At 49.2% G+C, this 26,663-nt stretch overlaps 9 protein-coding genes and 1 non-coding gene across 10 annotated transcripts; 3 read left to right on the top strand and 7 right to left on the bottom strand.

Moving 5' to 3' along the window:
• Nucleotides 1-35: 35 nt before the first annotated feature.
• Nucleotides 36-1,135, bottom strand: J7337_008598 (uncharacterized protein; the record flags this gene model as incomplete). The annotated part of the gene is made up of 2 exons (XM_044826214.1): nucleotides 36-632; nucleotides 692-1,135. The coding sequence occupies 2 exons, from the start codon at nucleotides 1,133-1,135 to the stop codon at nucleotides 36-38; spliced, it is 1,041 nt and encodes a 346-aa protein (XP_044679131.1).
• An 822-nt stretch (nucleotides 1,136-1,957) lies between these two features.
• Nucleotides 1,958-4,115, bottom strand: J7337_008599 (uncharacterized protein; the record flags this gene model as incomplete). The annotated part of the gene is made up of 4 exons (XM_044826215.1): nucleotides 1,958-3,337; nucleotides 3,393-3,688; nucleotides 3,889-3,968; nucleotides 4,084-4,115. 4 exons carry the CDS (start codon nucleotides 4,113-4,115, stop codon nucleotides 1,958-1,960), a joined length of 1,788 nt encoding a protein of 595 aa, XP_044679132.1.
• Nucleotides 4,116-5,425: 1,310 nt separating this feature from the next.
• On the bottom strand, nucleotides 5,426-9,238 carry J7337_008600 (uncharacterized protein; the record flags this gene model as incomplete). Its single annotated transcript, XM_044826216.1, has 3 exons — nucleotides 5,426-5,521; nucleotides 5,577-6,424; nucleotides 6,472-9,238. The coding sequence occupies 3 exons, from the start codon at nucleotides 9,236-9,238 to the stop codon at nucleotides 5,426-5,428; spliced, it is 3,711 nt and encodes a 1,236-aa protein (XP_044679133.1).
• Nucleotides 9,239-11,546: 2,308 nt separating this feature from the next.
• VMA11 (v-type proton ATPase 16 kDa proteolipid subunit 2) lies at nucleotides 11,547-12,327 on the top strand (the record flags this gene model as incomplete). The annotated part of the gene is made up of 6 exons (XM_044826217.1): nucleotides 11,547-11,594; nucleotides 11,672-11,702; nucleotides 11,771-11,853; nucleotides 11,904-12,010; nucleotides 12,061-12,231; nucleotides 12,285-12,327. The coding sequence occupies 6 exons, from the start codon at nucleotides 11,547-11,549 to the stop codon at nucleotides 12,325-12,327; spliced, it is 483 nt and encodes a 160-aa protein (XP_044679134.1).
• Nucleotides 12,328-12,932: 605 nt separating this feature from the next.
• Nucleotides 12,933-13,830, bottom strand: J7337_008602 (uncharacterized protein; the record flags this gene model as incomplete). Its single annotated transcript, XM_044826218.1, has 3 exons — nucleotides 12,933-13,057; nucleotides 13,126-13,500; nucleotides 13,749-13,830. The coding sequence occupies 3 exons, from the start codon at nucleotides 13,828-13,830 to the stop codon at nucleotides 12,933-12,935; spliced, it is 582 nt and encodes a 193-aa protein (XP_044679135.1).
• Nucleotides 13,831-17,509: 3,679 nt separating this feature from the next.
• J7337_008603 (uncharacterized protein) lies at nucleotides 17,510-19,385 on the top strand (the record flags this gene model as incomplete). Its single annotated transcript, XM_044826219.1, has 5 exons — nucleotides 17,510-17,987; nucleotides 18,036-18,526; nucleotides 18,637-18,928; nucleotides 18,980-19,122; nucleotides 19,197-19,385. The coding sequence occupies 5 exons, from the start codon at nucleotides 17,510-17,512 to the stop codon at nucleotides 19,383-19,385; spliced, it is 1,593 nt and encodes a 530-aa protein (XP_044679136.1).
• A 283-nt stretch (nucleotides 19,386-19,668) lies between these two features.
• On the bottom strand, nucleotides 19,669-19,742 carry J7337_008604. The gene has a single exon. It is a non-coding gene; the product is annotated as a tRNA-Val (tRNA).
• An 877-nt stretch (nucleotides 19,743-20,619) lies between these two features.
• J7337_008605 (uncharacterized protein) lies at nucleotides 20,620-22,837 on the top strand (the record flags this gene model as incomplete). The annotated part of the gene is made up of 4 exons (XM_044826220.1): nucleotides 20,620-20,638; nucleotides 20,692-20,728; nucleotides 20,784-21,056; nucleotides 21,112-22,837. 4 exons carry the CDS (start codon nucleotides 20,620-20,622, stop codon nucleotides 22,835-22,837), a joined length of 2,055 nt encoding a protein of 684 aa, XP_044679137.1.
• Nucleotides 22,838-23,244: 407 nt separating this feature from the next.
• On the bottom strand, nucleotides 23,245-24,990 carry J7337_008606 (uncharacterized protein; the record flags this gene model as incomplete). The annotated part of the gene is made up of 3 exons (XM_044826221.1): nucleotides 23,245-23,582; nucleotides 23,772-24,850; nucleotides 24,917-24,990. 3 exons carry the CDS (start codon nucleotides 24,988-24,990, stop codon nucleotides 23,245-23,247), a joined length of 1,491 nt encoding a protein of 496 aa, XP_044679138.1.
• Nucleotides 24,991-25,468: 478 nt separating this feature from the next.
• Nucleotides 25,469-26,470, bottom strand: J7337_008607 (uncharacterized protein; the record flags this gene model as incomplete). Its single annotated transcript, XM_044826222.1, has 1 exon — nucleotides 25,469-26,470. One exon carries the CDS (start codon nucleotides 26,468-26,470, stop codon nucleotides 25,469-25,471), a length of 1,002 nt encoding a protein of 333 aa, XP_044679139.1.
• Between the last annotated feature and the right edge of the window lie 193 nt (nucleotides 26,471-26,663).

Consider the following 26,663-nt stretch of genomic DNA (forward strand, 5'->3'; position numbering starts at 1 on the left):
TTCTGATACAACAACGTACACGCACCGGACCAAGTCTAAACTGTAACAGCCATGCTCGTGGGCGTCTTTCGGTCTGAATCTTCCACAGATCCTTCACTAATCATGGCATTGCTTTTGCGGTTGCGGAAGCCCCAAACACCCTTGAGGCCACCATCATCCATCTCCAAGAGCTCTTTCATACACAAAGCGGGATGAAAGATATTGAGAACGGCCACAGCAACAACAATCAAGATTCCCTCAAACCCGACAAACATATACTGATGACCCATGAGGGGCCCTTTCCAACCTTCAGATAATTCCGCAACTCGAAACGCACTTCTCCAAAGAATGCAAAATGCAGAGAGTGATAGAGCACATAGAAAAGCTTTGAACCGTCGAGAATTTCGGACTTTGACGATTTTGGGGCGCTGGTCAAAGGCTGCTTCACCGAGAGTACGTTGACGGTGAATAGTCCGAATGGCAAAGTCGACTGAGCAAGCAATAAATGCGAGAATTGTCGCAACTTGAAAGGCGAGTCCCGCTATCATGATGTTTGTGCCTAGGTCTGCGCTTTTGTACTGTTGAGAAGCAACCGAAGCCATACCACCCCCAACGGCTTGAAGGACCAGAGAGACAACATCGCAAGGTATGAACTAAGAGTTAGTGTATTAGGATACAGGTTCGAGTAATATCCACAAGGGTAACGACTTACAAATCTAGTATAGTGTTCGGGAGGTAACCGTGAGTTCTCTGGCCCAAACGCTGACACAATCCTGCGTAGGCAAAGATAGATACTCGCAGCCATAAAGGCTGGGCCCATAGTCAAGCAACAAATCTGAGTAAGAAAGGCATTCATATCGAAGCGATTGTACCAACTTGCGATGCGTCCACTGTATCCAATGATCTCGCAGAGAAGACCTAGGATCATGGCGACATTGAAAGCTGTGCCTCTGCGAGTGAAAGCCCAAGTGACGACGAAGCCGACCAATGAAGCTGTGAATATCGCAAGAAATGCAGCATTTGGTGCAAGATAGATGCGATAGAGATAGTAGCCCGTATCATCGACACACGCTCCAGCTTCGGGATTTTGAAGACAAAAGAAGGGCATGTCAGGAGCTTGTGTCCCGTTAAGGGCAGCGGGCGAAGTTGGCTGCATAATGAGGAAGTGAGAGCAGGTTAAGTATGAGCAAGTGTAGGTACCCAGAGTTTGAAGGACAAAAATGAAGAGACGAGTAGCCCTATATATATAACTGTTCGATATGCAACACTCCCGTACCTCAACTCCAATGTTCAGTCTGCCCATTTACAAACAACCTTGAAATATATAGTCTATAAGAAAGGTACCCGGGTAAAGGCTAGAGAAGTAGGTTCGGGATCCAGGTGTGATATCGGAGTTCATCTCCGTCGTATTTCGTGTTTCGCGAAGTTTGCGGTTAGTCTCTGACATATTCTATCAGCCCGTCGGCCCTTGGAGGCCGAAAAACAATATGCATAGCCATTTTGATTGTGGATATATTGAAAGTAGTCCTATCAAGAAATAGTATCGAAAGCTTCAGTTCAGCCTCAATAACACAGTTGAAGGATCAAAGGAGCCTTGCATATGGCCCACACACACTTCCTCGCACCATCATCCTGTTTTGACTACCTATCAGATGAGTGTCACACTCTCATTGCTGTGCCTCATTGGAGCGGAAAGTGATCAGTGTAGCACAGAAGAGATCTCCAGCTCGTCTTTTGAGCTCGTCTTTTGTTGCATCCTATCGTGGTTCCTGGCAACTTGACATATGCAAGTGGGCATTATCCATATAGCGAAAAGCTGGGCTCTCTCAAACCCAACATATTGTAACGTACGTGTACTGCTCGAGATGTATCGCTGCCCCTCCTATAACAGATAAAAAATATAAGCATTATTTCTGAATCGTCGATCGAAGACATGACTGAATCCAACTCTTCCTCCCTTGCGCTTCCACTTAGTCACCTACTTCTTTTTCTTTTCTGCAGAGCTGTCCCTTCTAGGACTCTCCTCCACGTTGGTTCCGCTGGCGCCGCTCTTCGTCACAATGCCACCAGCAGCCTTACTCGCACCGACACTGATACCGCGACCCTCTCGCATATCTAGGCTGATATTGCTCCCGACACTCCCGCTGCGCTTGACACCAGCTTTTACCCTGGCCGCCACTGGGGAATCCAATCCACTTTCAGGTGAGTCTCTTCCCGCAGCACTCTTAAAAAGCTCAGGGGTTGCTGGCCGGTCGCCTGCAGGTATCTCACCCGAGTATTTCACTCTGTGTCTTGTCGTGTTCTTGGGAGAAGGAATTCCAGACGCCTGCTCTCGTGCTCGGTGTGGCTGAGGCTGGGGCGTAAGTTGGGCACCATTGGCTCCCTCAATACTTGGTGTAAGTGTCGAAGACTCGCTCTCGCTGCCATGATGAGCATGCCCAAACGCATACCCTGACCCTAGAAGACTCTCCTGCCGACTGACATAGTAACGATCATATTCCTCCTTTGTATGCTCGGCATCAGTGAAGCTGTCAAGCGCATCAAACACGTGCTGGAAAACCTGTGTATCGACATCCCGAGCCCAGAGAAAGTCAAGATGTTCATAGTGAGGAATCTCGGTTGCCACAGTTTGAGGTGGTAGTTCCTTGAGCATAACCTTGATATCCACCAGGGAATCGCTGCCACCGTAAACCAGAACGATTGGTGTTTTGATGTTTCGAGTCGGGTACTTGGCAACCTTGGAGTATTTGCTGCTTGAAGTGACGCTGATTGGCTGGTGAACGTCATCGTCATACATTTGGAAGGATTTGTTTCGAATGATCTGGAACCAGTGAACCACACTCTTGGTGCTCGTAAAGGAGTACAAATGGGGATAAGCAGCCAGTTTCTGGCTCGCGGAGATATTGAGGGTTTGCCAATTGAACAAGAATGAAAGCCCCATGTCGATGAGCTTGCTGAAGATGGGCGGGTACAAGATGGTCTCCCACATAGTAGCGGAACTGAGAATGGAACGACGACCAAACAAGAGGAACAAAACAGAAGGCGATGCCGTTACGAGCGCGTCGACAATTCCACTAGATAAACCGGCAGGCGCCATAGCAGGCGCGAGAGCGATGAAGACATTGATCTGGTTGTTGAGCTTGGGATGGATGGCTAAGCTGGCGAAAGCCTGAGCTGTACCTTGGGAAAAGCCGATGTACGAGAGACTCTCCTGCTGGGTTGTATCGAGGATGTAACTGATGCTATCCGGAATGTCGTGGAAGGCAAATTCGTCGATGGAAAAGTCCCAGAAGGCATTGGAGGTTGGCGACTGATTGATTGACTTTTTGGAGTACTTGTTACCCCGATTGTTTCCAAACTGTACAGGTGTTAGTCAATGGGCGTGGGCTGCGTAATAATCAAGGCAAACTTACCCAGACGTCGTAACCTCTCTCAACCAGCTCGAATGGTAGACATCTCTGCTCATCCGTGAGAGCAACCCAAACCTCTGAATTCATAAGAAGGCCATGGTGCATGTAGATGACCTTCTTTTTCAGACTTGTGGGGCCGTAGTTGACTTTCTGTCCTTCTTCGCCTTTTCGCCACTGCAGACGATGAAGACCTAAAAGATATCCATCCTTGGTCTGAACGATATGTTCCTCTGCTTCGTAGCCCCAAATGCGACACAGCTCAACAAAGTCTGGCGCGTCTCGTACCTTGGTGGATATCGCTATACGATGTTAGTCCGGTGCTAGTAGAAACAGCCAAAAAGCCAACTTTTTCGTTTACTCTCCGCTCGTCGCCTCGCAGGCGCAGAAAACCTATTGAAGAGTCGTCTTGAAGCTCTATAGAAAAGCGTAACAAGAAATGGGGCTGCGATGTTGTTGTTAGTATGACCCCTACACCGCTCGGAAAGGGTCTGCGACTCACGCAAAGCCAAAGTCAAGACCCGAATGATTGCCTCGAGACCGACGAGAATAAATGATCCCACGAGAGCGAGATACTCGTGACTATTCGTATTAGAGGTTAGTAGAGTAGGCGCATAGTAGATTAGAGATGAGAATGTGGATGAGCGCCACGCAGATCTTCCAGGCCAAGACAAAAACGAATAGGGGAGATACTTACGGGCGAAGCCTCCCGATGAAAGGAATAGCCATCGCGACAATCTTTGTCTGAGGATTGCCGCGATACAAGCTTATCCCAGCTTAAGGTTTTTGTTGTTGTAGGGACAAGGATCGATGAGCGAAGTAGCTAGCAAAAGAGGTTGATAAGGTAGTTCAAGGTCCCCGTCTTGTCCAGATGGAGGTGATGTCAGTATTCAATGAATCACATGCAATTGGGGATAGTGATAGAGTTAGTGCCTGGTCTACTGAGTTACAACGAGGTCGCACTAAAGTACCTAGCTAGCGCACCTAACGAATCATGACCTCAGACCTTTAGGCGAGTCAACTACAGAATAAGTAACCCCGAGTTGAAAGAAACTCGGTGAAGAAACGAGAAAAATGGAGATTCCATCAGGCCTCAAGATGCTGAAAGAACCCAATGGTCGACAAGATATCCCATATTTTCTTCCATGATACCCATATGAAACAGTTATTACCACAAGCGAGCCACAGAAGACACTGCCACATGGCATACGCCAATGTCAGGGTCGCAGGAGAGGGGATTGGTTCTCTTATAGTGGGCCATCGACACTTGGCTAAGAATTAGGTAGGTAAGTACCTAGGTAGATAAGACATACAGATAGATAAGGTAGATTGCGTGAGTGGGTGAGAAGTGAATAAGTGAGTGACAGCAATTAAAGAAATTCGATGAGGATATCTCCAATTACTACTACCATCGCAATTGTAAACTCAACCACTATAGTACCGTAGAGCCCAGTCCTTCCCTTCCCCTGTCCTGTCCAGGCCATTATTTCACGACCCTCCTCACTTTCAAATCGCTCCAAGCTGCTCCAAAATATTTCATGCCATGCGAAGCAAGATTATGCCATTGCCATGCCATGCTAAACATCGCTCATCCTTCCAGAGTACAAGCTACGATATATCGTCTTTCTCTTTTCCCATCTCGTCATCTCATCTTGTCCCATCCTACATCCTGCTGATCATGCCCCGTCTCCGTATCTACTGCCCCTATATTTCAATCATCTTATCGACGCCATTGGAGTGATGGCTTTGCTCTGGTTCAGCTGGCATCAAGGCCCATCATGTGCTGACTTGACGATTTATATAGCCAGGAACACTACAACCAAATCCGGTGAGCGGTTCGAAGTGCGGCCCAAAAGCTTGCGTCTTCCCAAAGAATAGGGATACCACAAAGAAGCCAAAAATCGTCAATACCCTTGCGAGTACCTCGCGCCTAAGGACAGTCGACGTCGTAGTAACCGGGCGCCGCCAAATAATACAAGAAGAAATATCTTTCCAGGAAAAAGAAACGCTCCCCCAATGGGTCCGGGATTTATTTATTGTTATGAACCGAGCAGCTCTGACTTGCGGTTACTCTTCCAAAAGTCGATTGCCTCAACAACGTCGTCTCCCTTATCATCCTCGTGTGCAAATAGAATCTGACATCATGTTAGCATCCTGGAAAGAAATAGCCTTCTGTGTGATAAAACTTACCTCATGTGTACTACTATGAAGCATGCGAATGTTCTTACGAGGGACAATGTGCACAGCGCCGTTCTCCATGTTCCGGAGCTCAATGAAGTTTGGCTCGAAAGCAAGGATCCAGGGGTAGCTGAGTGCGAAGCTCTGTGGTGTACCCTCCCAGTCAATTCGCCACTCTGGCCGGGCCCTCCAGCCGTTGCGGTTAACAAAGAAGGAGAATTCCGAATAGTTGAGCAAGAACTCTCCGTTAAGTCGTTCAATGTGGATTGGCCTAACTCCTTCTTTGCGAGCCACAAAGTCAAGTGATGTATCGGCCTGGTCGAGCAATGATTGTGTTTCCAGGGTTTCGAGAGAAACGACCTCGAAACCTCGAGCGCAGGCGACGCAGAGCTTGGACTTGAGGAAGTGAACGGACGAAGATTCGGTGGGAATGTAGAACTCCTTGAATGGCTTGAGCTCATCATGACCGCCGCTCATGAATTTACCGATACCCTTCTGCTTCTTGGCCTTGGTCATAGCATCATTAGGCTCAAAGACCTTGATCGTAGTAGATAGGGCAGATGACTTGACGCAGCACACCAGATGTCTGCCCAAGCAGATGCCCGTCTTGAAGAAACTGCAATGGTTCTGGATCTTTTTGGGCCTTCTGGACAATGCGGGCTCATCAGGGTTGAGGGCAGAAACTGGGTAAGACTGGAGTGTTTTGTTAGACAAGACTAAGAGTAGTTGGTACTCCTCCAGAATATCAATCTGAGTAACGCTTGCAGTCTCCAATACCCTACGAGGCACTTGATCCTTCACCTTGCGGTCCGACAGGTAAACACCATTGTCAGTACCGTACAAGAGTTTACGCCCGCCATCTGTCATAATATTAGCGAACGGCCCGGAAAAGGCAGAAAAGACTTACCAAATGGCGTGACACAGTTAACACGGTTGGTACCGGCAAAGAACTTGCTTGAGATGACGGTTGTGTTGAAGAAGTCGGCACGGGATCGAAGACGTTCCTGTGCAGTATGGATAAACTCAAGCCACTTTTGACGAGCAGCTTGGTTAGACGCATAAAGCGTCAGCTCGTAGCCTGCTTTACCCAGATGGCGGAAGGTGATCGGCCAGCCTTCCTTTCTCGCTGGGTCGTTGGCGTTGTTCCGGATTGAAGGAATCAGGCTCGACGAGGTACGCTTCATATTGCCATCCTTGGGAATCACTTCGTCCATTTCCCTGATTGCGAGAAGCTCCAGAGGAATGGGTCGTCGGTATGCCTTGATCTCCTCAGTTTTGCCAGTCTGCTTGATGCGAACAAGAAGGACGGCGTGATCAAAGAGGAAGGCCGTAATTTCTGCAGGATCCGTGGGCGACTTCTTGAACTGGCATTTGAAGACCATTTCACGTCCCTCTTCTGTGAGTCGAAGATCAACCCTCTCATTGGGTCTGAAACGAAGCTGCTCGTGAAGCCTCCTGAGATTAAATCGGTTCTCAGCCTTTCCAGACTCTGCGTTGACTCTGCCAAGAATATCTCGAATCATAACCAGAACCTTAGGAATGTCCTCCTTATCAGGGTTGCCATCTTCTGTGTATTTCAAGACGTTCTCCAAAAGTAGGGGGTATCGTGCCAGACGGGTCGTAGGCTTGGTCAGATAACCATTCAACTCCAGTTTCCTCGACTCCTTGCGCCTTTCAATCTCGTCTACGAATTTGCCGAAGTAGGGGTTGACTGATCTCTCATTCTCGAATTCAAACTTTCCTTCCAACTGCTTTGAACCGTACAGAATGAAGGGCTCGAACTGGGGCACATACTCAAGGAAAATGTCACCGATATTATGGACAATAGGTTCCTTTTGTTGTCGAGTTGTGAGTCCAGACGCAAACCGGGAGCTGACAGTATGAATACTGGGGTGGTCGATGATGTTGCTGAAAATGGTTTTGACAACCTTTTCGCGACGCTGAACAGGAACTGGGGAAGCCTTTGATCGTAAAGGCAGAATCCAGAAGTCTCGTAAATATTCCAAATCCTTAACGAAATCTCGCTCGGTATAACAGATCTCCGAAATAACTTCCTGCCTCTTCTTCTCCCGCTCATCGACCTTCTCAGCAACTTCCTTGGGAACGGAGTTAATCCAGAGTTTTTGTTCGTCTGTCTGATCACCTTCGTCATCGACAGCATTAACAGCATCCTCCTTTCGTAATCCAGGGTTGATCTTAAGATTCAGTCTCGAAACCTGCTCCAATCGTCGAGGGCAGGCAATTGAATAACAAAGTTGATCCCTGGTACAGGTTGGGGAATAGCATTCGGAAAGTAGGACAAAGACACCATTAACTGCGGGCTTATCTTCTGGCTCATCCATCAATGTCTCCCTGAACTGGTACATCTCTGATTGGGAGTCTCGTAAACGGTGTTCGTATGTGACATCGTGGAAAAACTTCTGGGCATCCAGAGCTCGGCCAAGAAGAAGGGCAAGGTTGCGATCAGTAGTCCTAATAATATATGACAAGACATCGACAGCCTCAGAACCGCTGAAAGCATTCTTGTATGTCAGCTCGTTCTTGGTCCGGTCACCAACAATAATCTTGCGACGGAAGCACTCTCCGACTCGAGACAGTAGGGCTGGATATACGAGGGGTGGTCGAATCTTCGTGGCAGTCGGTGGGCGCTCGCTCTCGATAGACTTGCTTCTGGTTGGTCGCTGGACCAAAGTAGAAGCATCAGACTCGGAAGGGGTGATGGTTGGAGCCACGGTAGAGGCCATCGACATTGTCCTACTATAATCGCCAGCACCATTGGACGAAACCATGCTAGATGTTCGAGTTTGTGCTCCTGGAGCGTGAGGCATCGAATTAGGATAACCGTTGGTGGTCGGCAGCTCGGTAGGTGCTCGTCGGTTAGGGATGACTCGACCGCTCATGGTCTGGTGGGCGTCCATGCTCTGGGGTTGGTAATTGCCAGTCAGCGACATGGTGCGGTCTTCATGACGTTCCGGCACAATTCGCCCTTGAGCGGTCGTCCTCGCCGAGTTCTGCTGCGCGTACGGGGCTTGTCGAAGGTGGTTTGCTGGTGCTTGCTGATAGGCGCTAGGAGGAGGGTGATACATTGGCTGGCGAGGAGCAGAAGCGAGTGACTGCGAGCGATAAGGGTCATTGTTCATTGAAGGTGCCGGTCCTCCCTGATAGAATCGCTGGGCGGGAGTCCTTGCACCAGGAGCTTGCGGAGGCGGCGGACCCCTTTGCTCCATTCGAGGAGGTGGAGGTCCTCCAGGGCCAGGATATGGACGTCGTTGTTGTTGATGTTGTTGCTGCTGCTGCATATAGTGAGATGGCATTTGACCACCCGATGCTGAGCGTTGACTTGGATAGTAGCCATTCCCCATCATGCTATTGCTATCCATTGTCCGAGTCCTGCCAGCTGCTGGGTCCCCATAGTGTCCTGGGGGAGCACGAGGCGGTGGCTGCCGTTGCATACCAGAGGACATTGAAGACATAGTCTGAGTGCGACCGGGATCCATCATGTTTTGAGGCATCGAAGAGGACGAAGTCATCGTTTGGGATCGGCCAGGAGGCGGAGCCGCGCCGAAGATGTTGGAGAATGCAGCATCTCGTTGACCGTAATTGTTGTCGTCGCCGTAGCCCCTCTGCGGCGGTCTTTGAGGAGCTCCTCGAGGATCGTAACCGTAGTTCGACATGATAAGGGAAACTTGATCGAGAGCATGTCAGGAGAGTTTCCAAGAAAGGGGTGATACCTGGGGATGGGAATTGCATTACCGGTAGGGTTTTGAGCGCCAAGGGCTAAAAGCTCGTTATCTGGCGTATCAACAGCCGACTTCGACGGATGCGCCGCCGTCAGTCGACGCCGATACTGTGCGTCCCCTTAAGCTTAAGATAGGTGTTGCGTGAGCGATAACCGTCCGTTATATACTGGCGCTGCGAATACTCTCGCAGGTAGCGCTCGTCGTTACGGTGGGAGAGATGATGAGGGATCGAGGTGTGAATTCTACCCAAGCAAAGTGTCGTGTCGGAATTTGCAAGTTTGGGCTCGAGGGGGGCCGTCGGGCAAGGCGGCCGGCTGAGCAAAATGGCAAACCTCTCGCCTTGGGGCCGAAGCTCGTCGACCGATCGAGGAGGTGGAGGGACGACGATAGGGAATGTGATTGCAGGCAATGGGCGGTCGCCGTCTCGAGAGGGTTTTTCTTGGGGGAGTGGCCCTCTGGTGATGGAGTTTGGAGGGAGTTGCAGTTGCAGGTTCACGATCTAGGCCAGGCACCCGACTCGTCGCAGGTAAAGAGGTACAGTAAAGGCAATCCACGCCAATGGAATCCACGTTCAGGTACTGAATGGAACAGGACAGGACAAGGAGTCAACTGTAGGAGCCAACGACGGACACGCCAGTGCTAGATCCACCACAGAGTCCACCTGTCTGATGGCGGCCTCTGCGCTCTTTGGGGGTCGAGATGAATGTGGTGACGGGGGGCCGGCAATGTGGGCGCGCCGTAGTGGATGGGCTATGGGCAGTTAAATTATTTAGTACAATTTCAGGGGATGAATATACTGGGGTATAAAGTAGCAGTGTAAGAGCATGGATCTTTGGCGTTGGGCCGTGGATACGAAAAAGAGAAGTGGACGGACGAGTTAAGTTAGGTAAGGTAGTTATTCAGGAGCAGGTTAAAATAGTAATTTATCTTTAGTCGGTACTAGAGCCGGTTCCTTGTTTCAAGGCGTCAACTCGAGCTGTTACAGTGAAGTTGAGCCTCTTTGTTTGTGTATCGTAGTCCAACCTGAGGCTGGTCGCCTAACTAACTGTAGGTACCTTGGTGTTGATGCTCCCGCCCAGTCCGATACCTGGAACAGATGCTGCTACAGCTATTGTTACTGCTGCCTCGTTCATGTAGCAAGCACATGTCATATCTCCTCTGGCGTCGCTCAATTGTACCCGTGTATGTACTCGTTTAGTTACTCGTTGCACAGGATCTTTATTCGCAATGGACCCTTTGTGGTGAGTCGAATTCAATTCAAAGGTTAATTGATTCAGTGGTTGCGTTGCCACACCTTAGACGGGAGTCACGGCAATTAAACCTCCTGTTGAACTGGAGGGACCCAAGGGGTACGCTAGTGGCCGTTGATTCTTACTTCTAACATTAACCTGCATCCTTTGATTATGCAGCGGGTGCTTGTTTGTTTGTTGTTTGTCACGGCTGAACTCGGGCAATCTTACTAACGAGAGTTGCCGAGAACAATATTAGCAGATAGGCATCTCCATGGCCATGCTGCCCTTGGTTCTGATTGCATCCCGTTCAACGTTTCTGTGACTGGAGCTGTGGAATCAAAGACCAGGTATTGCCGGCTGTCTCGGCCCCTTCAGCCTTGGTCAATGATACATACAGGGCAGAGTTCACTAATATGCACCATAGCAGCTTCGAAGGGATACCTAATCTCGTCTTTAGGTTTAAGGAGAACAATCATAGCAGCCAATGGAACCGAGACAAAGAAAAAGAATCCCGGAAACCGCCATTCACATCGACTGCCTCAAGTAAAGTCGAGATATCACTTGGCAGAAGCCTGTTATTTCCCATCATTCACAGGTACTCACTCTAATTAATATGGCAACCTTATTTATATGTAAACACCAGACCAGTCAAAACCAGGTAGAGCTAGGTATGGAAGCAAAAATAGAAAGAATTTTTATAATCTCTATCATGTATAGATGTATTTCTTAATAATGACTAGAGGCTGTTCTTCTTGTCCTACTTCTCGAGTCCCGAATTCTTCGATACAGGCCTTTTGGGTACTTCATGACTGATGTCATCACGTGACCCATCTCGAAGCCACTCGCTCGTCATTGGTCAAATCAACCCGTTCCAATGTGGCTTTCCACCTCAGCTTCCAACTCCTCTGGTAGCCTTGGCCAGTAGTAGGCTACATCATCATCAAGCTATAACGTCAACTCTTCACGTCGCACTTGGCACTAGAGCTCGCTGACGGCCTCATATCCTCACCATGGCAGAATCAGAGCTCGCCCCCAAATTTGCCCCTTTTATTGGGATGGTGAGTATTCCCGTGCTGGTCTTTCTGTTGGTCTGAAACCAGGGGTGGACGCGAATGCTGATGCTGCGAGTTTGTAGGCCGGAATTGCAGCTGCAATGGTCTTCGGATGTACGATACTTCCTCCCTCTTTACGCGATGCGATATGACCGAGATCGAATACTGAACGACTCCGATAGGTATTGGTGCTGCTTACGGCACAGCCAAGTCTGGCATCGGCATTGCTGGTGTCGGTACATTTAGACCAGACCTCATCATGAAGGTACAACTGTCCCCTGGCTTGGTCAGGGCCATCGCTGACGCCTTTTGCAGTGCCTCATCCCCGTCGTCATGTCCGGTATTATTGCCGTTTACTCGCTTGTTATCTCCGTCCTCATCGCTGAGGATCTCGACCCGGGCAAGAACTACAGCTTGTTTTCGTACGTCGACGCGAAGTCTCATCAACGAAAACGAACACTAACAGTATTAGTGGTTTTCTGCATCTCGGATGTGGTATTGCAGTCGGCATGACTGGTCTTGCCGCCGGTTACTGCATCGGAGTTGTCGGCGACACTGGCGTTCGTGCTTACATGGAGCAGTCTAGGATCTTTGTTGGCATGGTCCTGATTCTTATCTTCGGCGAAGTTCTTGGTCTCTATGGGTACGTCATTGATGAATTTTGAGTATGTTTTGGTCATGCTAATTATCCTGTAGACTCATCGTTGCTCTTCTCCTGAACAGCAAGAGCAAGGGTTAAACAAGTCCTATTCAACCGACAATCACACACCTATTCTGTCGGCTTTCCATTGAATGGTCGACTTGTACGTCGTGGAGGTTTTGAGCTGCCATCGAGTTACGGAGGCATACCATTATGTGTACATCGGGCATGGCGTTATTGGACGTGTAACATATCTTTTGCAAACAGGTAGAGAAATGGTGGGCAAGTTGACCGTATCTAGCTTCGAGTATAATCACAAAGTTTATGCTGACACGATTTCTCCAACATGTTGGCACTATACGTCTCAAGATAGTTTCAATGTTTCATTTCATTTGAGGGGTGAGCTACCTAATACCAGCCCAGGTTCACCAAGCCCTATGCGACCCTATGTTCGAGAACGAGCGACGAAAGAGAAGAATATGCTCACGGCGACCGTTTCATGCCATCCATCGATCGGAGTGCAGTTGACAATTTGAGAACCCCCAACTCGCATGCCATGCCTTATCCCGACAACCCAATCTAGATCATCAAAACGCCATGAGAATGCGACAATGTCGTTTCAGCCAACGTAACAGACATGACAACCGCGACCCAGCGCAACAGAGATGCAAAGAAAACATAAAAATGCAGAGATGAAGGGAAAATCATAGCAAGCGTCGTCCTCCAAAACGGCGAAGGAGCTTCTTTCGGCTCCCAGCCTCCACCTCACGCCTGTATGGGTTTGTCGGAGTCCAGTTCCGCTGTCTCTCATCCGAGTCTCTCATTCGAGCTAATTCAGCGTTAACAGCTGCGACACAACACTTGACAAGCATGTATTTTTTTTTTTTTTTAACTTACCTAAGAACCAGTCCCACTGGCGATCCTCTCGCAGAAGAATATCATCCCCTGACTCTCGTGCAAGTCGCTCTGTGCGAGCACGGGCGGCAGCCACCTCGCCAACCAGATAGGGATCTTCTAACGGTCTGGTTATGTACCGCTCTTGTTCTTGCTCGCTAACATCGGTCATGACTCGACGAAGGCTGTCTACGGGATCTCGCTGAGCAGTCAGTCGCCGGTTCGCGACATTCTGGTAGTGTCGGGCGTTGGGGTTGCTAGAGACGGAGGACCATGTCGCGATACGAAAATTGTTCAGGTTCGGCTGCGATCGCAGGGGAAGAGCAGGTACTGGAGGCAAGCCGATAGTCTGCTGGCGTGGAGTTGAGGTACCGCTCCCTTGGGGAATTAAGGAGGACCTCGCAACCGTGTGAGACCGAGCTGGAGGGGTGTATGATGGCAGAGTCTCAGGGTATGGATTTGTTGAGTGGTATGAGGGAGCTTCCGATACTGAGGCAATGCACAGGTCAGTAAGGCTGGTCTCGTGCCAGGTAGTGGAGCTCTGGCATTGAGCTCCAGTCTGGTGTATAAGTAGAGCCGATATCCCAGCAGGATACAAAGAATCGCGACTACTTTTGCCTACTCACCATAAGAAGGAGCAGCAGAGCGAATAGAAGCTGTCTCGAAGTCGTCGTTACTATAGCGTGGAGTTGCGAGAGCGCCCGTCATGATGGCTGATTGCGATGGAGGAAGCACAGTTGAGAGCGAAGCGGAAGAGAGCTAGCACACGACAGTTCGAGCATCCGTCCAAGAGAACTATTGGGGATGTTGCGGTTAAGTAGCGATACGAGACAATAACAGGATCACACGGCAGGCGGCTGGGACGGCTGAACGGTGCATGAAGAGTCAGAAAGCAAGATAAGTGAGACCTGTGAAAGTGTGCGGGAGCCAGAATAATGGCCTTTTTGACCGGTGTTTAAGACGCCAAGCTAGGTAAGACAGGGAGGGTCAGGATGCCCAGGAGTTTGATGCACAGCCGCGGATAAACATGCATGGAGTTTCCAGGTATGCAGGAGAGGATGGTGGGAAGCGAGCAAGCGAGCGAGGTGAAGAGCCCAGCTCGGAGGAGTACAGAGTACAGCAAACCTATTGGCGACCGGAGCACTTCGGAGAAGTACCAGGTTCAAACCGAGCCAAGGTCTAGGCTGGGCAGCCGTATCGCATCGTGGCGTGGATTTCTCTGGCGTGGAGGTTGCAAGGGGGACTGAGATGCGGGGACACGTGAGAAAAGACACGACGATGATGCTGTGGGAGACCATCGAAAGCACCATGACGCGTTCTGTTCAATGCAGGTCTTGAACAAAAGTCTCTCGCTTCTGGGCACCGTTAAGAAAGTTTGTTGATCCCGCCCAGTGTATATTCGTGTCACAAGCTCTCCTGCATCCGCTCTGTACAACCGCCACAACTCCAACAATTGTGAATGCAGGGTGCACAAGAGGATCTAAAGGCTGCACATTGACATCCCTAATTAGGGACAACCGTCAGCAAGCTCCCCTGAAGACACCTTCGGGCGTTTTCCTTAGTTGGCATAACGAGCTTCCATGGATGCTTCGACACGATACGGTGATAGCGGGGTATCACGGACAGTTTTCCGGCGAGGCCTCGGAGGGCATTTACCCACTGTGAATGGCGGGGTTGTGTATGCTGTGGATCATGATCGGGCTATGTGTGCAGGGAGAGTCTCTGGGGCGGGGAGAGAGCCCTAGAAGTCCAGAAGTCCAGATGGCCAATGGATAAGACGGCTGGCGGGTGTCGTCTTGGCTGTGAGAAGTTCCCTGGCAGAAGCAGAAGAAGCAGCGTAACTGACGGAAGCCAATGTTGCACAACGACTGCGTCGACGGTATCTCAATCCGGTTTTGTTCAAGACGGCGGTCGACCTTGCGCCAAGTGGTGGGGCTGAATGATGTATTTGACGTGGAGCTTGCATTTCCAGGACCAAGTTTGTTTAATTTCCGTTTCGTTTCGCCCTGTCCTGTCCTGTCCTGTCGCACGAATGTTGGCGCAGCTTCCATTATTTCCTTACAGTAAGGTTGCCGATCTTCCTAACCGCTGTGAACCGCGTGGTCGGGCCGGCCTATGATGCCAGACCTGGCTATTCTTTTGGGATTCTCAAAGAACGCTATGTGACGCCCAAGTCCATTTATCCTTGCTGGAACTCAACACCCACCTCTTCTTCCCAGCTTCAAATAGGTTTAGCTTGGCATCCTTTCTCCACATTCATCGAAGTCTGAAGGCGCTGAAGGCCTCAACGAAGCGATGTCCTGCTCATCTTTGCTTCGAGCCATTTGATAGATGCTATAAGCCAGCCTCTTGGTGTGAAGAGTTGCTGATCAAAAGCGGGGGGCTTGCTTGATCACCAGATATAGAATTCTTAACTGGTGACTTTTGGCGCATCTCAGATGCAGGAACAACCCGTGGGGCATCAAAGGCCACTTTCAGATCGCATCTTATCAGTATAGGCAGATTGTTATGTATTGTCCGCACCAGCAATATGAAGCACTATTGGATATTCCCCGCTTTCTCTCATGGGAAAGGAGGAATCTACCTGCTTCTAAGCGGCTGGTCCGGCCCCATTTCACCGGGGTGTCGAGGCCCTCGGTTGAATTCAGTTAGATAGTTGCGACTCATAATTCAGGTGAAGCGGCACGCTTGGCACGGAAGTGTTGAGCGGGGAGGATTAAATCGCGACCGTTATTCCAAAATTCGAAGGTACATCTTGTTCAACTTGTCACACAAGTATGCAGGTTGCGCCCTGATAGTGATAGACGGCGGTGAGTGTCTGCTGATGTGCATCGAGGTGCATGACAACCTAGTTTGGTTTGGTAGCTGGAGCAGAAAGGAAACTTTGGAAATGATAGATGTCGAATCATTTTGTTTCTCGAGGTTTGTAAATCGAGTCAACACCATGTTGCAACAAATAAAATAGCCTTACGCATCGTGTTTCAAAGTGCTATTTCTGTAACAATATATTATATTATGCCAGACCCGCCGTATGTTATGATTTAAACACATATCTTGGTGAGCCCCGTTTTCCTTCCTCCCCAGGCGCAGTATTTTGGGCGCGTAGGGCTACGTTGGATGGTTGGACCCTGGAATCCGAAAGGATGAGTGGTGTCCTATTCGCCATTGTGACCTCCCTTTCTGAGAGGGTTGCCGGGAAAGCCCGTATCAAAGCAATGCTTTCTTTGTATTTGCTGATTTGTCGATGGTGTTGCGTGACTGCTGTGGCACGAGATGAACTTCGACAGTTGATGTCTCTTGCGCGCGATGTGCCCACAGCGTTGACGCGCCAAGTTGATCCTTGGAAATCCTGTTTTCGTAGAATAGGATTCTCTTGGCTTTTGGTGAGAGTGTTGCGTTTTGCCATAAGATAAGGCAAGGTAAGCGATTGGTTTGAGTGGATGTTTGCTACTGCAGACTGCGTTCCTGCCTAAAGCGGGCTTTACAATGACTGCGGCTCTACCTGTAATAACTTTTTTCTCCCAGTGTCATAAATCACACAAGTGAGATAAATTTACAACGAATCTATGAGACAGGAGGGGTCAATGAGATTCTGGACAACTATAAATCATGCTGGGGTAGACTTTATTTTATGACCAAAGCCTTGGTTTCTGTTTACAATGAAGATCTCTCGCATGTCGGGAAAATTCTGTGAAAGCAACATACTATCACCAGCTGAGCTCTTTCAAGGCGGCCTATCAAGTTCTTGGCCCAAGTTATTACCCAAGGTACATAGTGTAGGTATGCTCTTCACGTTTGCTGGTTGGACCCAGAGGCTGCGAACATTAACTTGATTTCATCCCTCTGATCGCCTGAAGGTGAGTTAAAAGAAAGACTTGTATGGTTTGTTATGAGTGAACAACCCTCAGGCGCTGGGCATCTTTGGGTGTTTGAGACGGGGTGTGACAAAGAAACAACTCATTTCAAAATCTCTGTATCATGCTTCCCATACTAATACAGACTTATAGGTATGAATATTCTTTATATAGATGGTAATTGTTTGCCAAATTCCATAGATCTTGCTGTGTAACAAGGTAACGATCTACCGGCTCTTGTTGGATCAGCCAATACGTGATCTCAATGCGAGATTTCACCATCGATTAAGCCCGATTTATCTCTGCAGTACATACCTACGTCAATGTTCCTGGTTCCTTGAAGTTGGGTCATGGCCGATGACCCGTTTGATGCCCCACGTCGTGTCAGATTGGTTTTCTTATTCACAATTTTCGTGATACAAAAAGCATCTTTAGCCGCAGCGTTTCAACGTTTGTCTCCTAAACTGCCAGTGATAATTCCTGCATTTGAAAAACAACAGTCCTTAATCGCATTCGCAATAAATCGTTTCATAATGAGTAACTCGTCTCTCGCAGATCAGGATCCTGAAGCATTGGGCCCTTCGCTGCAAAACAACAGTGAAATTAATGCCCTGGAGCCTCGCGAGGATCAACCGCTACTTCAACCTCCCGATGAGGACAGTTGGAGGCCTCCTCGTGGGTTCGTCTGGATTCAGTTGGCGATTATGTCCAATGTCTTCCTCTACGGCCTCGATAGTACCATCACCGCTGCGACTTATGCTGTCATCAGCTCTGAGTTCGATGCCGCAAACACAGCCTCATGGTTGACTACGTCGTATCTTGTCACTAGCACAGCGTTCCAACCTCTCTATGGCAGAGTATCTGATATCTTTGGACGGCGACTGTGTTTCTTCATTTCGACCATTACGTTTGCTTTTGGATGTCTTGGGTGCGGTGTTGCGAACAACATCATCTTTCTCAATGTCATGAGAGCATTGACTGGCTTTGGCGGTGGAGGCTTGATGACCATGGGTAATTGTAACTCCAACTTCTCTAATTCACTCCACTAATAAGTGAAAGCCACTATCGTCAATTCGGACATGATTCCATTTAGGAAGCGCGGCATGTACCAAGCTCTCCAGAACGGCATCTATGGCTTTGGGGCTATTTCTGGAGCTTCCTTTGGTGGCTCGATTGCCGACCATATTGGCTGGAGATGGTGTTTTCTCTTTCAGGTACCCGTATCAATCCTTGCTCTGATCATTGGTGCTCTAGTCGTCTCTGATCAGTCTGGAGCTTTCTCGCTCGATGGCAATCTGGGTACTGTCTGGCACAGAGTCGACTTCTCTGGGTCACTTCTCCTCGTCATAGCTATCTCGGTTCAGCTCGTAGGACTCAGCCTGGGTGGAAACGAGCTTCCCTGGTGTAGTCCTTGGGTGATTGGAGCCTTAATTGGGAGCATTTTCTTGTTTGGTCTTTTCCTCTTTGTTGAGGAAAAGACGAGTGCCATCCCAGTTATCCCTCTCCACTTGCTGCAAGGAAGGCTACCTATTGCAACGCAGTGTGCAAACGTATGTGCAGGTATGGCTGCATATGGAGTAAGCTTCCGCGAGTTACCCAGGTTTACTGATTCTAACTAACTCTTCACGAGTACCTTTTCATGCTTCCGCTTTTCTTTCAGGTTGTTCTGCTTGACTCGGCCACCACAGCCGGTGCTCGACTAGCAATTCCTTCACTGGCCACTCCAATTGGTGGCCTTATTGCTGGGGTGGTTATGTCTCGTTGGGGCAAACTAATTGCTCTTGTGCGAACTGGAGCTCTGTTGATGGTTCTAGGCAACGGCTTGGTGACCTTACTCCAGTTTCAAGATTCGAAGTGGAAGTACTTTGTCTATGTCTTTCCGGCAAACCTTGGTCAAGGCATTATTTATCCCAGTATACTGTTTACTTCACTCGCCTCGTTTGACCACGCCGGTAAGCACATGAGTCTCTATCGATTAATATTGCAAGCTGACAAGTTTACAGATCACGCTGTCACGGCCTCGACAGTATACCTCATCCGCTCACTGGGAACCGTCTGGGGAGTTTCAGTCACATCTTCCATCGTTCAGACTACACTCAGCGTTCGTCTGCCTGCTGCATTGAGTGAGATAGCAGATAAATGGAGAGTATGCCCTTTTTCTTGTCACCAATTTCCGTCGTGAAGCCCTTGATCTGATGCTAATCGTGCTTTCCCGCATAGATTATCGAACAAATCAGACACTCTGTTGACTATATCCGTCAATTACCTCCCGACGTGCAACTCAAGGCACGTCTGGTTTACTATGATGGGTTGAGATATGCCTTTGGCGCCTCCACTGCCGTAGCCCTTCTAGGACTCTGCGCTGCCTTGATTGCCAGTGGAACTAGCCTTCGAACAACTCACAAGTAGTCGGAGGTGGCCGAGTGGTCTGGGTTCATCAAACGCTAAAGGAGTTTCAGTCTCCTGCGTGCAATCGAATTTCTCTGAGCATGCATTCTCTTCATGACTGTTACTCGGGGTCATTGGCAAAGTTCCAGGGCTCCTTAGATAGAACCAATTCGATTGTTGTAGTGCATCACCTGTAAATAGAGGGACTAAACCTCGACGGCATCATGTGCCTGCTGATCAGCGTAATGCAGGTAAATAAAAAGAACACTTTCCTCTTCGTTGGACACACAGAGAACAAAAAGCATGGTTCCGCCCGGGATCGAACCGGGGACCTTCTCGGTGTTAACGAGATGCCATAACCAACTAGACCACGGAACCTAGGCGGGTGAATTGCTAAACTCTTATTGCAATTTGAAACATATTGTGACTGCCCCTAGCCACTGAGCTGCTAGGGTCCTCTCGCAAGGGGGATTAAGGGTCGACATGAATGAGATAACGAAGGCTTTAGGCCTGATTTACCTAAGGTGAGTACATAGCGCCCATAGAGACTGGGTGCAGTAAGTAGGTAGCTTTAAAGGAAATGTATCCTCGAAAGACCGCTCTATAGATATGTTAATCAAGTGACACCAACTACCTTGACCACGAACAACTTCGAGGTTGTCGTACCGGCTTTTCCTTTCTTTACAATAATCAATGATCTCATGCTTTATTCTGCAGAGGTAGTTGCAATGATCACTGATTACTCTACTAAGGTGCCTTAGCCGTAGCTGAGATACTGACATCGGAGCATTGCAGGTGAAGCCAAGGTACTCAGAGAAGATGATGGGAACTGTCATCTCTACCAATAACTCGATGTAACAATAGAAATCCAATGAAGACAGTAATTACGAAGAGATTCGTTCATACTTCATGTGCTGTAAGTTCCTAGTTGCTGCTGCCTGAGGTGCCAGGTGCTTGACAGTGACTGCCAGGCATTGAAACTGCCTCCGCGATAGGCCCCTCTTGATCAATATCACACGCGACTGAAATCTTCCCTTCTCTCCTCCTTCCAATTTTATTCTCCTTGTCCTGCATCATCACCTCCTAAGCTTTCAACCTCTCCTACTAACTACAGCATCGCAACCAATTTCAAGCCAGTTCATCAATATAGGGGGCAGTTAGAGCGAGACTTCCTCGTTAAACAACCTGGTTTTGCCCTTCTTAGTCGAAGTTTCCGGCTTTTTTTCAGAGATTCTAAGGCGCATCCACGAGTAGCATGTTCTATAGCCACGAGAGTAAGTCACCTCATAATATATCATCAACCAGGGCACAACTAACATCGCTTCAGTCCTCAGCAATACCCAGTATGGGGTTGCCACCATTTGGTATATATCAGTACCATCTCATCATCTTATTCTACTCACTGACTTTACAATATAGGCTCGTCGCTACCGTGGGCAAGTCTAATCAGAAGCGGTTGACTCGCAAGGCAATTCAACAAGTCAACGTTCCCAAGGCATGCGAGACCATCATCGACCCAGGAGCCCCGTTGGCTCTCCGCCTCCAGGGAAACCTCCTTTATGGAGTCTCTCGGGTCTACGCCCAGCAGTGCCGCTATATGCTCTCAGACGCTGAAAAGACACAATCTGACATGATGACCTTCTTTCGGGTTATGGACACAAGTGCAACGGACCCAAACGCCGGTAAATCAAAGTAAGGGGCCCCTTGTTACCTCATAAAGGTCCATGTTCTGATATATTCTTTCAAGGCGACATCAAATCACCTTGCAGGATGACCCGTCCTTTGATCCTTTGTCGACTATCCCAAAGCTCGACCTTTTGGCTAGCGTTGATGATTTGGTTCTTCTATCGACAAAGTTTTCGTCGCAGGGCAGTGTCTCTCAAATGACTCCTAAGACTCAAGGTTCTAGCTCTTCAGGTCGAGGCAATTCACTACTCAACTTCGACATTCCTCAGTCTTCGCATTCTGGCCGAAGTTACCGTCTCCCAACGGATCTTGACCACGATTCTCCTTTTGCAAAACCTTTTTATGCGCATGACCCTGTGGAAGATTTCAATCCGTTCGGCGTAGATATTGCAAATATGCCCGGTCTTGACCTCAACTTTGACCTAGACGGCAACCTCATTGAGTTTGGCGACATGGAGCCACAGCTCCCTCCCCTTCCTGGAACGGCGGCATTTGAAGAGCAACTTCAGGTTCAAGCTGCCAACGCGGCTGGCCTCGGTATCGAAAATGGACCCCTTGGAGACAATGTGATCATCATGGGTGAAGATGCCTTGCCAGACGCTGAGCCTTTCCCCAAGCGCCCTGTTGCCAGAAAAGCCACTTCCTCGGCTGAGCCCAGCTCTGAATCAGTTTCGACTGAGGAAGCCAAGGAACCACTACGACGGCAAAGGCGACGCCGAATCCGCCAAATGGTCGATGGAAAGGACCATATTGCTGCAGCAGAGATGCGAAGCTGGTCTATGAACTATCTTGACAACATGAAGGCCAACTACAAACCCCGTTCTGCTACCACTGTCGCTCAGGCACGCCACAACGCGAAGGCTTTTCTTTTTGACAATGGGCTTGCGGGTATTGGTAAAGCTTGTTCAGGGGCGTCACATCCCCTCGCAGAACACTTCTCTGGTATGGCCCTCTTGGCGCAGTTGCAGGGAAAGAATTCTGAGCAAGAACCAGAACCTGTGACGCGGGGCCGCCGCCGTGCTTCTGCTGAAGCTTTTGAAGACGAGTACAATGAAGCACGGAATGTCCGTCAGAAGGTAGACCATGCCGACGAGCTCAGTCGTGGTGTTGATTATGACATGGGTGCTATAATGTTTGGTGAAGACGTTGCCCCTGAAATTGGAATGGATGCAGCAAAGGGTCTCGAAGACCGGCATTCCTCATCCATGGCTCCTTGGAGTCGTCCTCCCTCTGCTGCACCTGGTTCGTCTATTCGGGGACAGGGTAGCGCACAGAAAAGACTCCCTGCTCCAAGTCCTCTGCATGCCCGTGGTAGTGCAATTCGTCCGATTGAGCGCTGGAGTGATCAGCTTGGGCCGCAACATGGCTCTGATGACTGGGCTATGCTCCGTTCTCAAGATTCTTCTATCGGCGATGAGGGATTCATGTGTGATGTCGAATTCGGCAATGGTGACGAAACACAGGGCTCTGGTGCAGTCATTGATGCCTCTGCTCTTGACTTCTTAGGCTATGCCACTTCTCGTGTAGAATCCAAAGGGTATAGTCGTTCTTGCGACCAAGCTGACCGTCTCTGGATTGATTTCAATACTCTTACCGACGAGCTCGATGACCCTGCCAACTCCAAGAAGTTCGCGTCGGAAGCTTTCATGCATGTTCTCGTTCTTGCAACTAAGAACGCCATTGCTATCGAGCAAGATGGGATTGCCGACAAAAAGCCCTTCGGCACCATCCGCATTGGCCTCACTCTTCCTCAACAAGAGGTCGAAATGGCCGACGAGCTGGCATAGACTTGTTTTTGGACCAAGAGTTCAATTGGCACACTATCATTCATGTCAGTGTTTTAGACGCATGGCGATGAAGCTTACGACAGGAACGACTTTTATTGGCAATGACTTTACGTTTTCACGCGGCGTTGCCTATTTCATTTGCAGGGGAAATCAGTCACCAAATTCTTGGAGTTCGGGGAACACTTGACATGAAATCAAAATGGGATCACAGGTATTGACAGCATATGTGGAATATGGTCAACGGTATATATCTTGATTTGGGGATGGCAAACGAGGCAGTAACGGGGAATTTCTGGTCCGTAAGATATTCATTCAGCGGGCAAGCACTTGATACATCATCATATTTAGTGAAACAAAAATTGAAATACTTCGCTCATGATGATTGTTATTATTATTCTTGATATTATCTAGTCGAAGGGGTCATCATCCACCCCGCCCTCTCGATCTTCAAACTGCATGTAATCAGCAGGTGTGCCCTCCGACTCAGCAGTAATCAATTGCCAAGCGTCATGAACAGAGTCAAGGATGGAATCATCGAATGCTAGACCCAGCGGCGGGGGCGGGAAAGTAGCAATGTCTCTATCGACGCTCAAAGAGTTTGATCCACTACTTTGTTCGTAGTAAACCTGGTAGATAGGCGAAGGCACATCTTGGCTTTTGGAAATAGCGGCAATCAGAGACGAAAGAGCCTTGTTGAGGACTGATTTCGCTGATGTGGTATAGACAGTGCTGAGATATATAACATCTGTTGACCTTTTGTTAGCATGATTGTCTTTTGATCATGTGTCGAGTACAATAATAAAAAGCGTGAGGTGTATATCAGGTTGTCAGAGATAATGATCGTCATTAGGATTCAGACAATGTAGATAAGTATTCGGTATGTGAATCATCATAACACCAAGGAGAATAAAAGAAAGAATAAGGTGCAACTCACATTGTCCAGAAGGGCACTCCCCAGTGTCGCTTGAGTGTACCATAGCATAGACTGGAAACTCGTGCAGACTTTCGTCCTCGACGGTGACAGTGCTTGAAGGAAATGCCACTACTGCGACAGCCGGTGTGGGAGCACCGTCAGTAAGAAGTTCAAAGACCGGAGACAAGTTTGACTTTGTGACCGCAGTGAGCCTGCTGATTCGAATCCTGCGAGAGTCAGCTGCATCGGCGCCTTGGACCACCAATTTGGCCTTGACGTCGATATCATTCGTGAATGAGAGCTCCAGCGGAGCATCGAGTTGGTCCGATCGTTTCCGATCCTTTATGCCAGATCCCAGCATATATGTTGCACCACCGACCGCAGCAGCACGGCAGCCCACTTGAGCCACCTCTGACAATCCACCCCATTTGGGATAGACTGCAGCGAAGCCAGGACCGAAAACACCCATCGATGTCATGTGTCGGTTGATGGCGGTTAAGCCATCTTTGACCGATATTTTCCCATCATGACTCAGCGTCAGTGTGATGATGTAAGATTGAAGTGCAGCATCGAGCTTGAACTCTGAGGCCAGGAACTGGGCCAGCTCCTCATCAGCACGCGCCTGCCATGCATCGCTATGAGGTTCCGAATCAAAGTCAAGCACAAACTTGAGGAACTTCATGAGGGACCGCTTGGACCGAGCTGGAATGGACTTGTTGGAGAAGACATCTTCGCGGGTCGATGGTATCCGACTAAGCGATGGTGTCGACGAGGAATCTGAAGGTGGCTGGAAGATGTAGAAGGAACCGACAGCAAGAAATTCGATCTGGCGAAATGCTTTCGAGTCGACGAGCTGAGTCACCAGCTTCGACCGCGAATGTATCAGCTGCGGCGCGAGAGCCAAGCTATAAGATCGTGTAGCACCCAAAGCGTCAACGTCTCGCTTCACCTCCGCAGAAGAGAACAACCGCGAGGGCTCTGTTGACCGGTTCTTCTCAGCCCACTCATCTAACTCCTGAAGGCTGAACGCGGCTTCGCTGCCTCCGTAGAAGTCGTTGGGGTCGACGTGTAGAATATTCTTGCCTGAACGCGACAAAGCTCTTCAAGAATGAAGACTGGGTCAGTCCGACCGAGGCAACATCTCAACAATGGAATCCAGAGCTTACAGGGCGAGGAGGGACTGTTGTAGCCCAGTGCCGCTGATCACTACATCCCATAGGGTGTCTGAGAGGGATTCCATGATGAGGTTGAGACTGGGAGGATAGAAGGAGAGGAAGGGAGAGGAAGTTGATCAGCCTTTTTATGATGCGCGAAGTTTGAAGAAGATTTCAGGTGGGGCAGGGTTGATAGGTATGTAAGCAGTAAAATCAAATGGCCCGTGCACTTCAGCACCCAGCAATGAAAAAGGATTGGCCGAGATTTTCCTCTCTTTCTCTTCTTCTTTTTTTTCTCACCATCCGCTCAGCCCTCTACGCAATATCTACCACTTCTGGCGGAACATTGCTCGTGGCGTGGTAGTTTCATTACTACTCACTTTATGAGTGGTAGAGCAATTTGTCTTCCGGTATCTCCTGCCCTAGAATAAAGTCTGAAAGGGTGGGTCGAATGGCCTTGACACATTTCTTGATCCAACTTGGTTCATGATTATAATGGTAAAAAACCACGACTGTATGCAATTGTGAATGGATACATGTTCTTTTCATTAGGGTATCATTAATCTAAGATGGGGTAATGGCCGCGTTGAACTCCTCCCATCTCTTCGTTGCCCAGCCTAAGAATTGCTCTGACGTGAGGAACTGGGGCGTCAAGGCAGTCCCTCCATGCTTGGAGATGGACAAGATCTTGAGATCCCCGTCCTTGCAATCCACCACGACCGTTACACTCTCGTCGCAGAGTGACTCTTCAAGTCTGTCTGGGTCAACGAGTAGCCAGAACCTGCCGTCAGTGGGTCGGTCAGTTTCTTTGCCGGTAAAGACAACTGCTGTGCATGCGATTGGAATGTTCATGATTTGAAGAGGTCGGGCCTGTTTGCGGGAGCAGATGATCATCTCTCGGTCAATGTCGTATCGTGCTCCAGGAAGCTTCGTGTTTCGTAGCGCGGCCATTGTAGCAGCCCATGCGGCGTCAAACGGGTTTCCATCAAATGAGATGAAAAAAATATCAATGTAGAGCACCCAGTAAGCCACAACGGATCGGTTCTCGTTGCTTGTATCCTCTCCGTCCTCCTCCATGCGATCTTCGAGGTCTTCTGATGGTGGCGTGTGCCATATTCGCAGGTCATCAGGCTTGATGATTCTGGAGCTGTGAAGAAGGGAGTATATACGTGTGCTGAGAGTCTGGGCAAGAGTGCTTGGTGGACCGCCTGGGAGAAACTGAGGAGCGCAACCCGTAGCAAGCTCAATGTTGGGCACCAGGAGGTCGTAGTCCTTCAACTCGGTCTCAGTATTGGAGGCACGATAATTCGGGATGTTGGATGTCAAGATAGTCTCGCCTCGTACACCACAAATGACGGTAGTGTCGCCGACGCGAACAACAGCACTCCCATGAGCGTGTGACAAGCTCGCTAAGTTGACTGTTGGCTTGCGAGATTCGTTTCGGGCTCGGCCATTGCTTCGAGCTGGGCGGGTATCATCAGAGGTGGGATCGAGACTGGCAAGCAGATACGGATGAGGCGACAGCTTAGCGAAAGTCGTCCTTGTGAGTCCCTTAGTAGAGGCCATAGTAGTGAGTTTAACTGGACCCTCGGTCAGAAATTAATGTAAGTTTGGATTTCGACCGTGGTTGACTTTTGATATGAGAAATGGATGATGAAAAGTTGGAGCAATGTTCGCAGCCTCGTGGGGTCCTTGGTGGGGCTCGGTTGAGCTCCGACCAGTCAGATAGGCTCTATCAGGTGCAAGGCTGACCTACCTC

Source organism: Fusarium musae, chromosome 6 (genome assembly GCF_019915245.1).
Source record: "Fusarium musae strain F31 chromosome 6, whole genome shotgun sequence".
Taxonomy (NCBI): Eukaryota; Fungi; Ascomycota; class Sordariomycetes; order Hypocreales; family Nectriaceae; genus Fusarium; species Fusarium musae.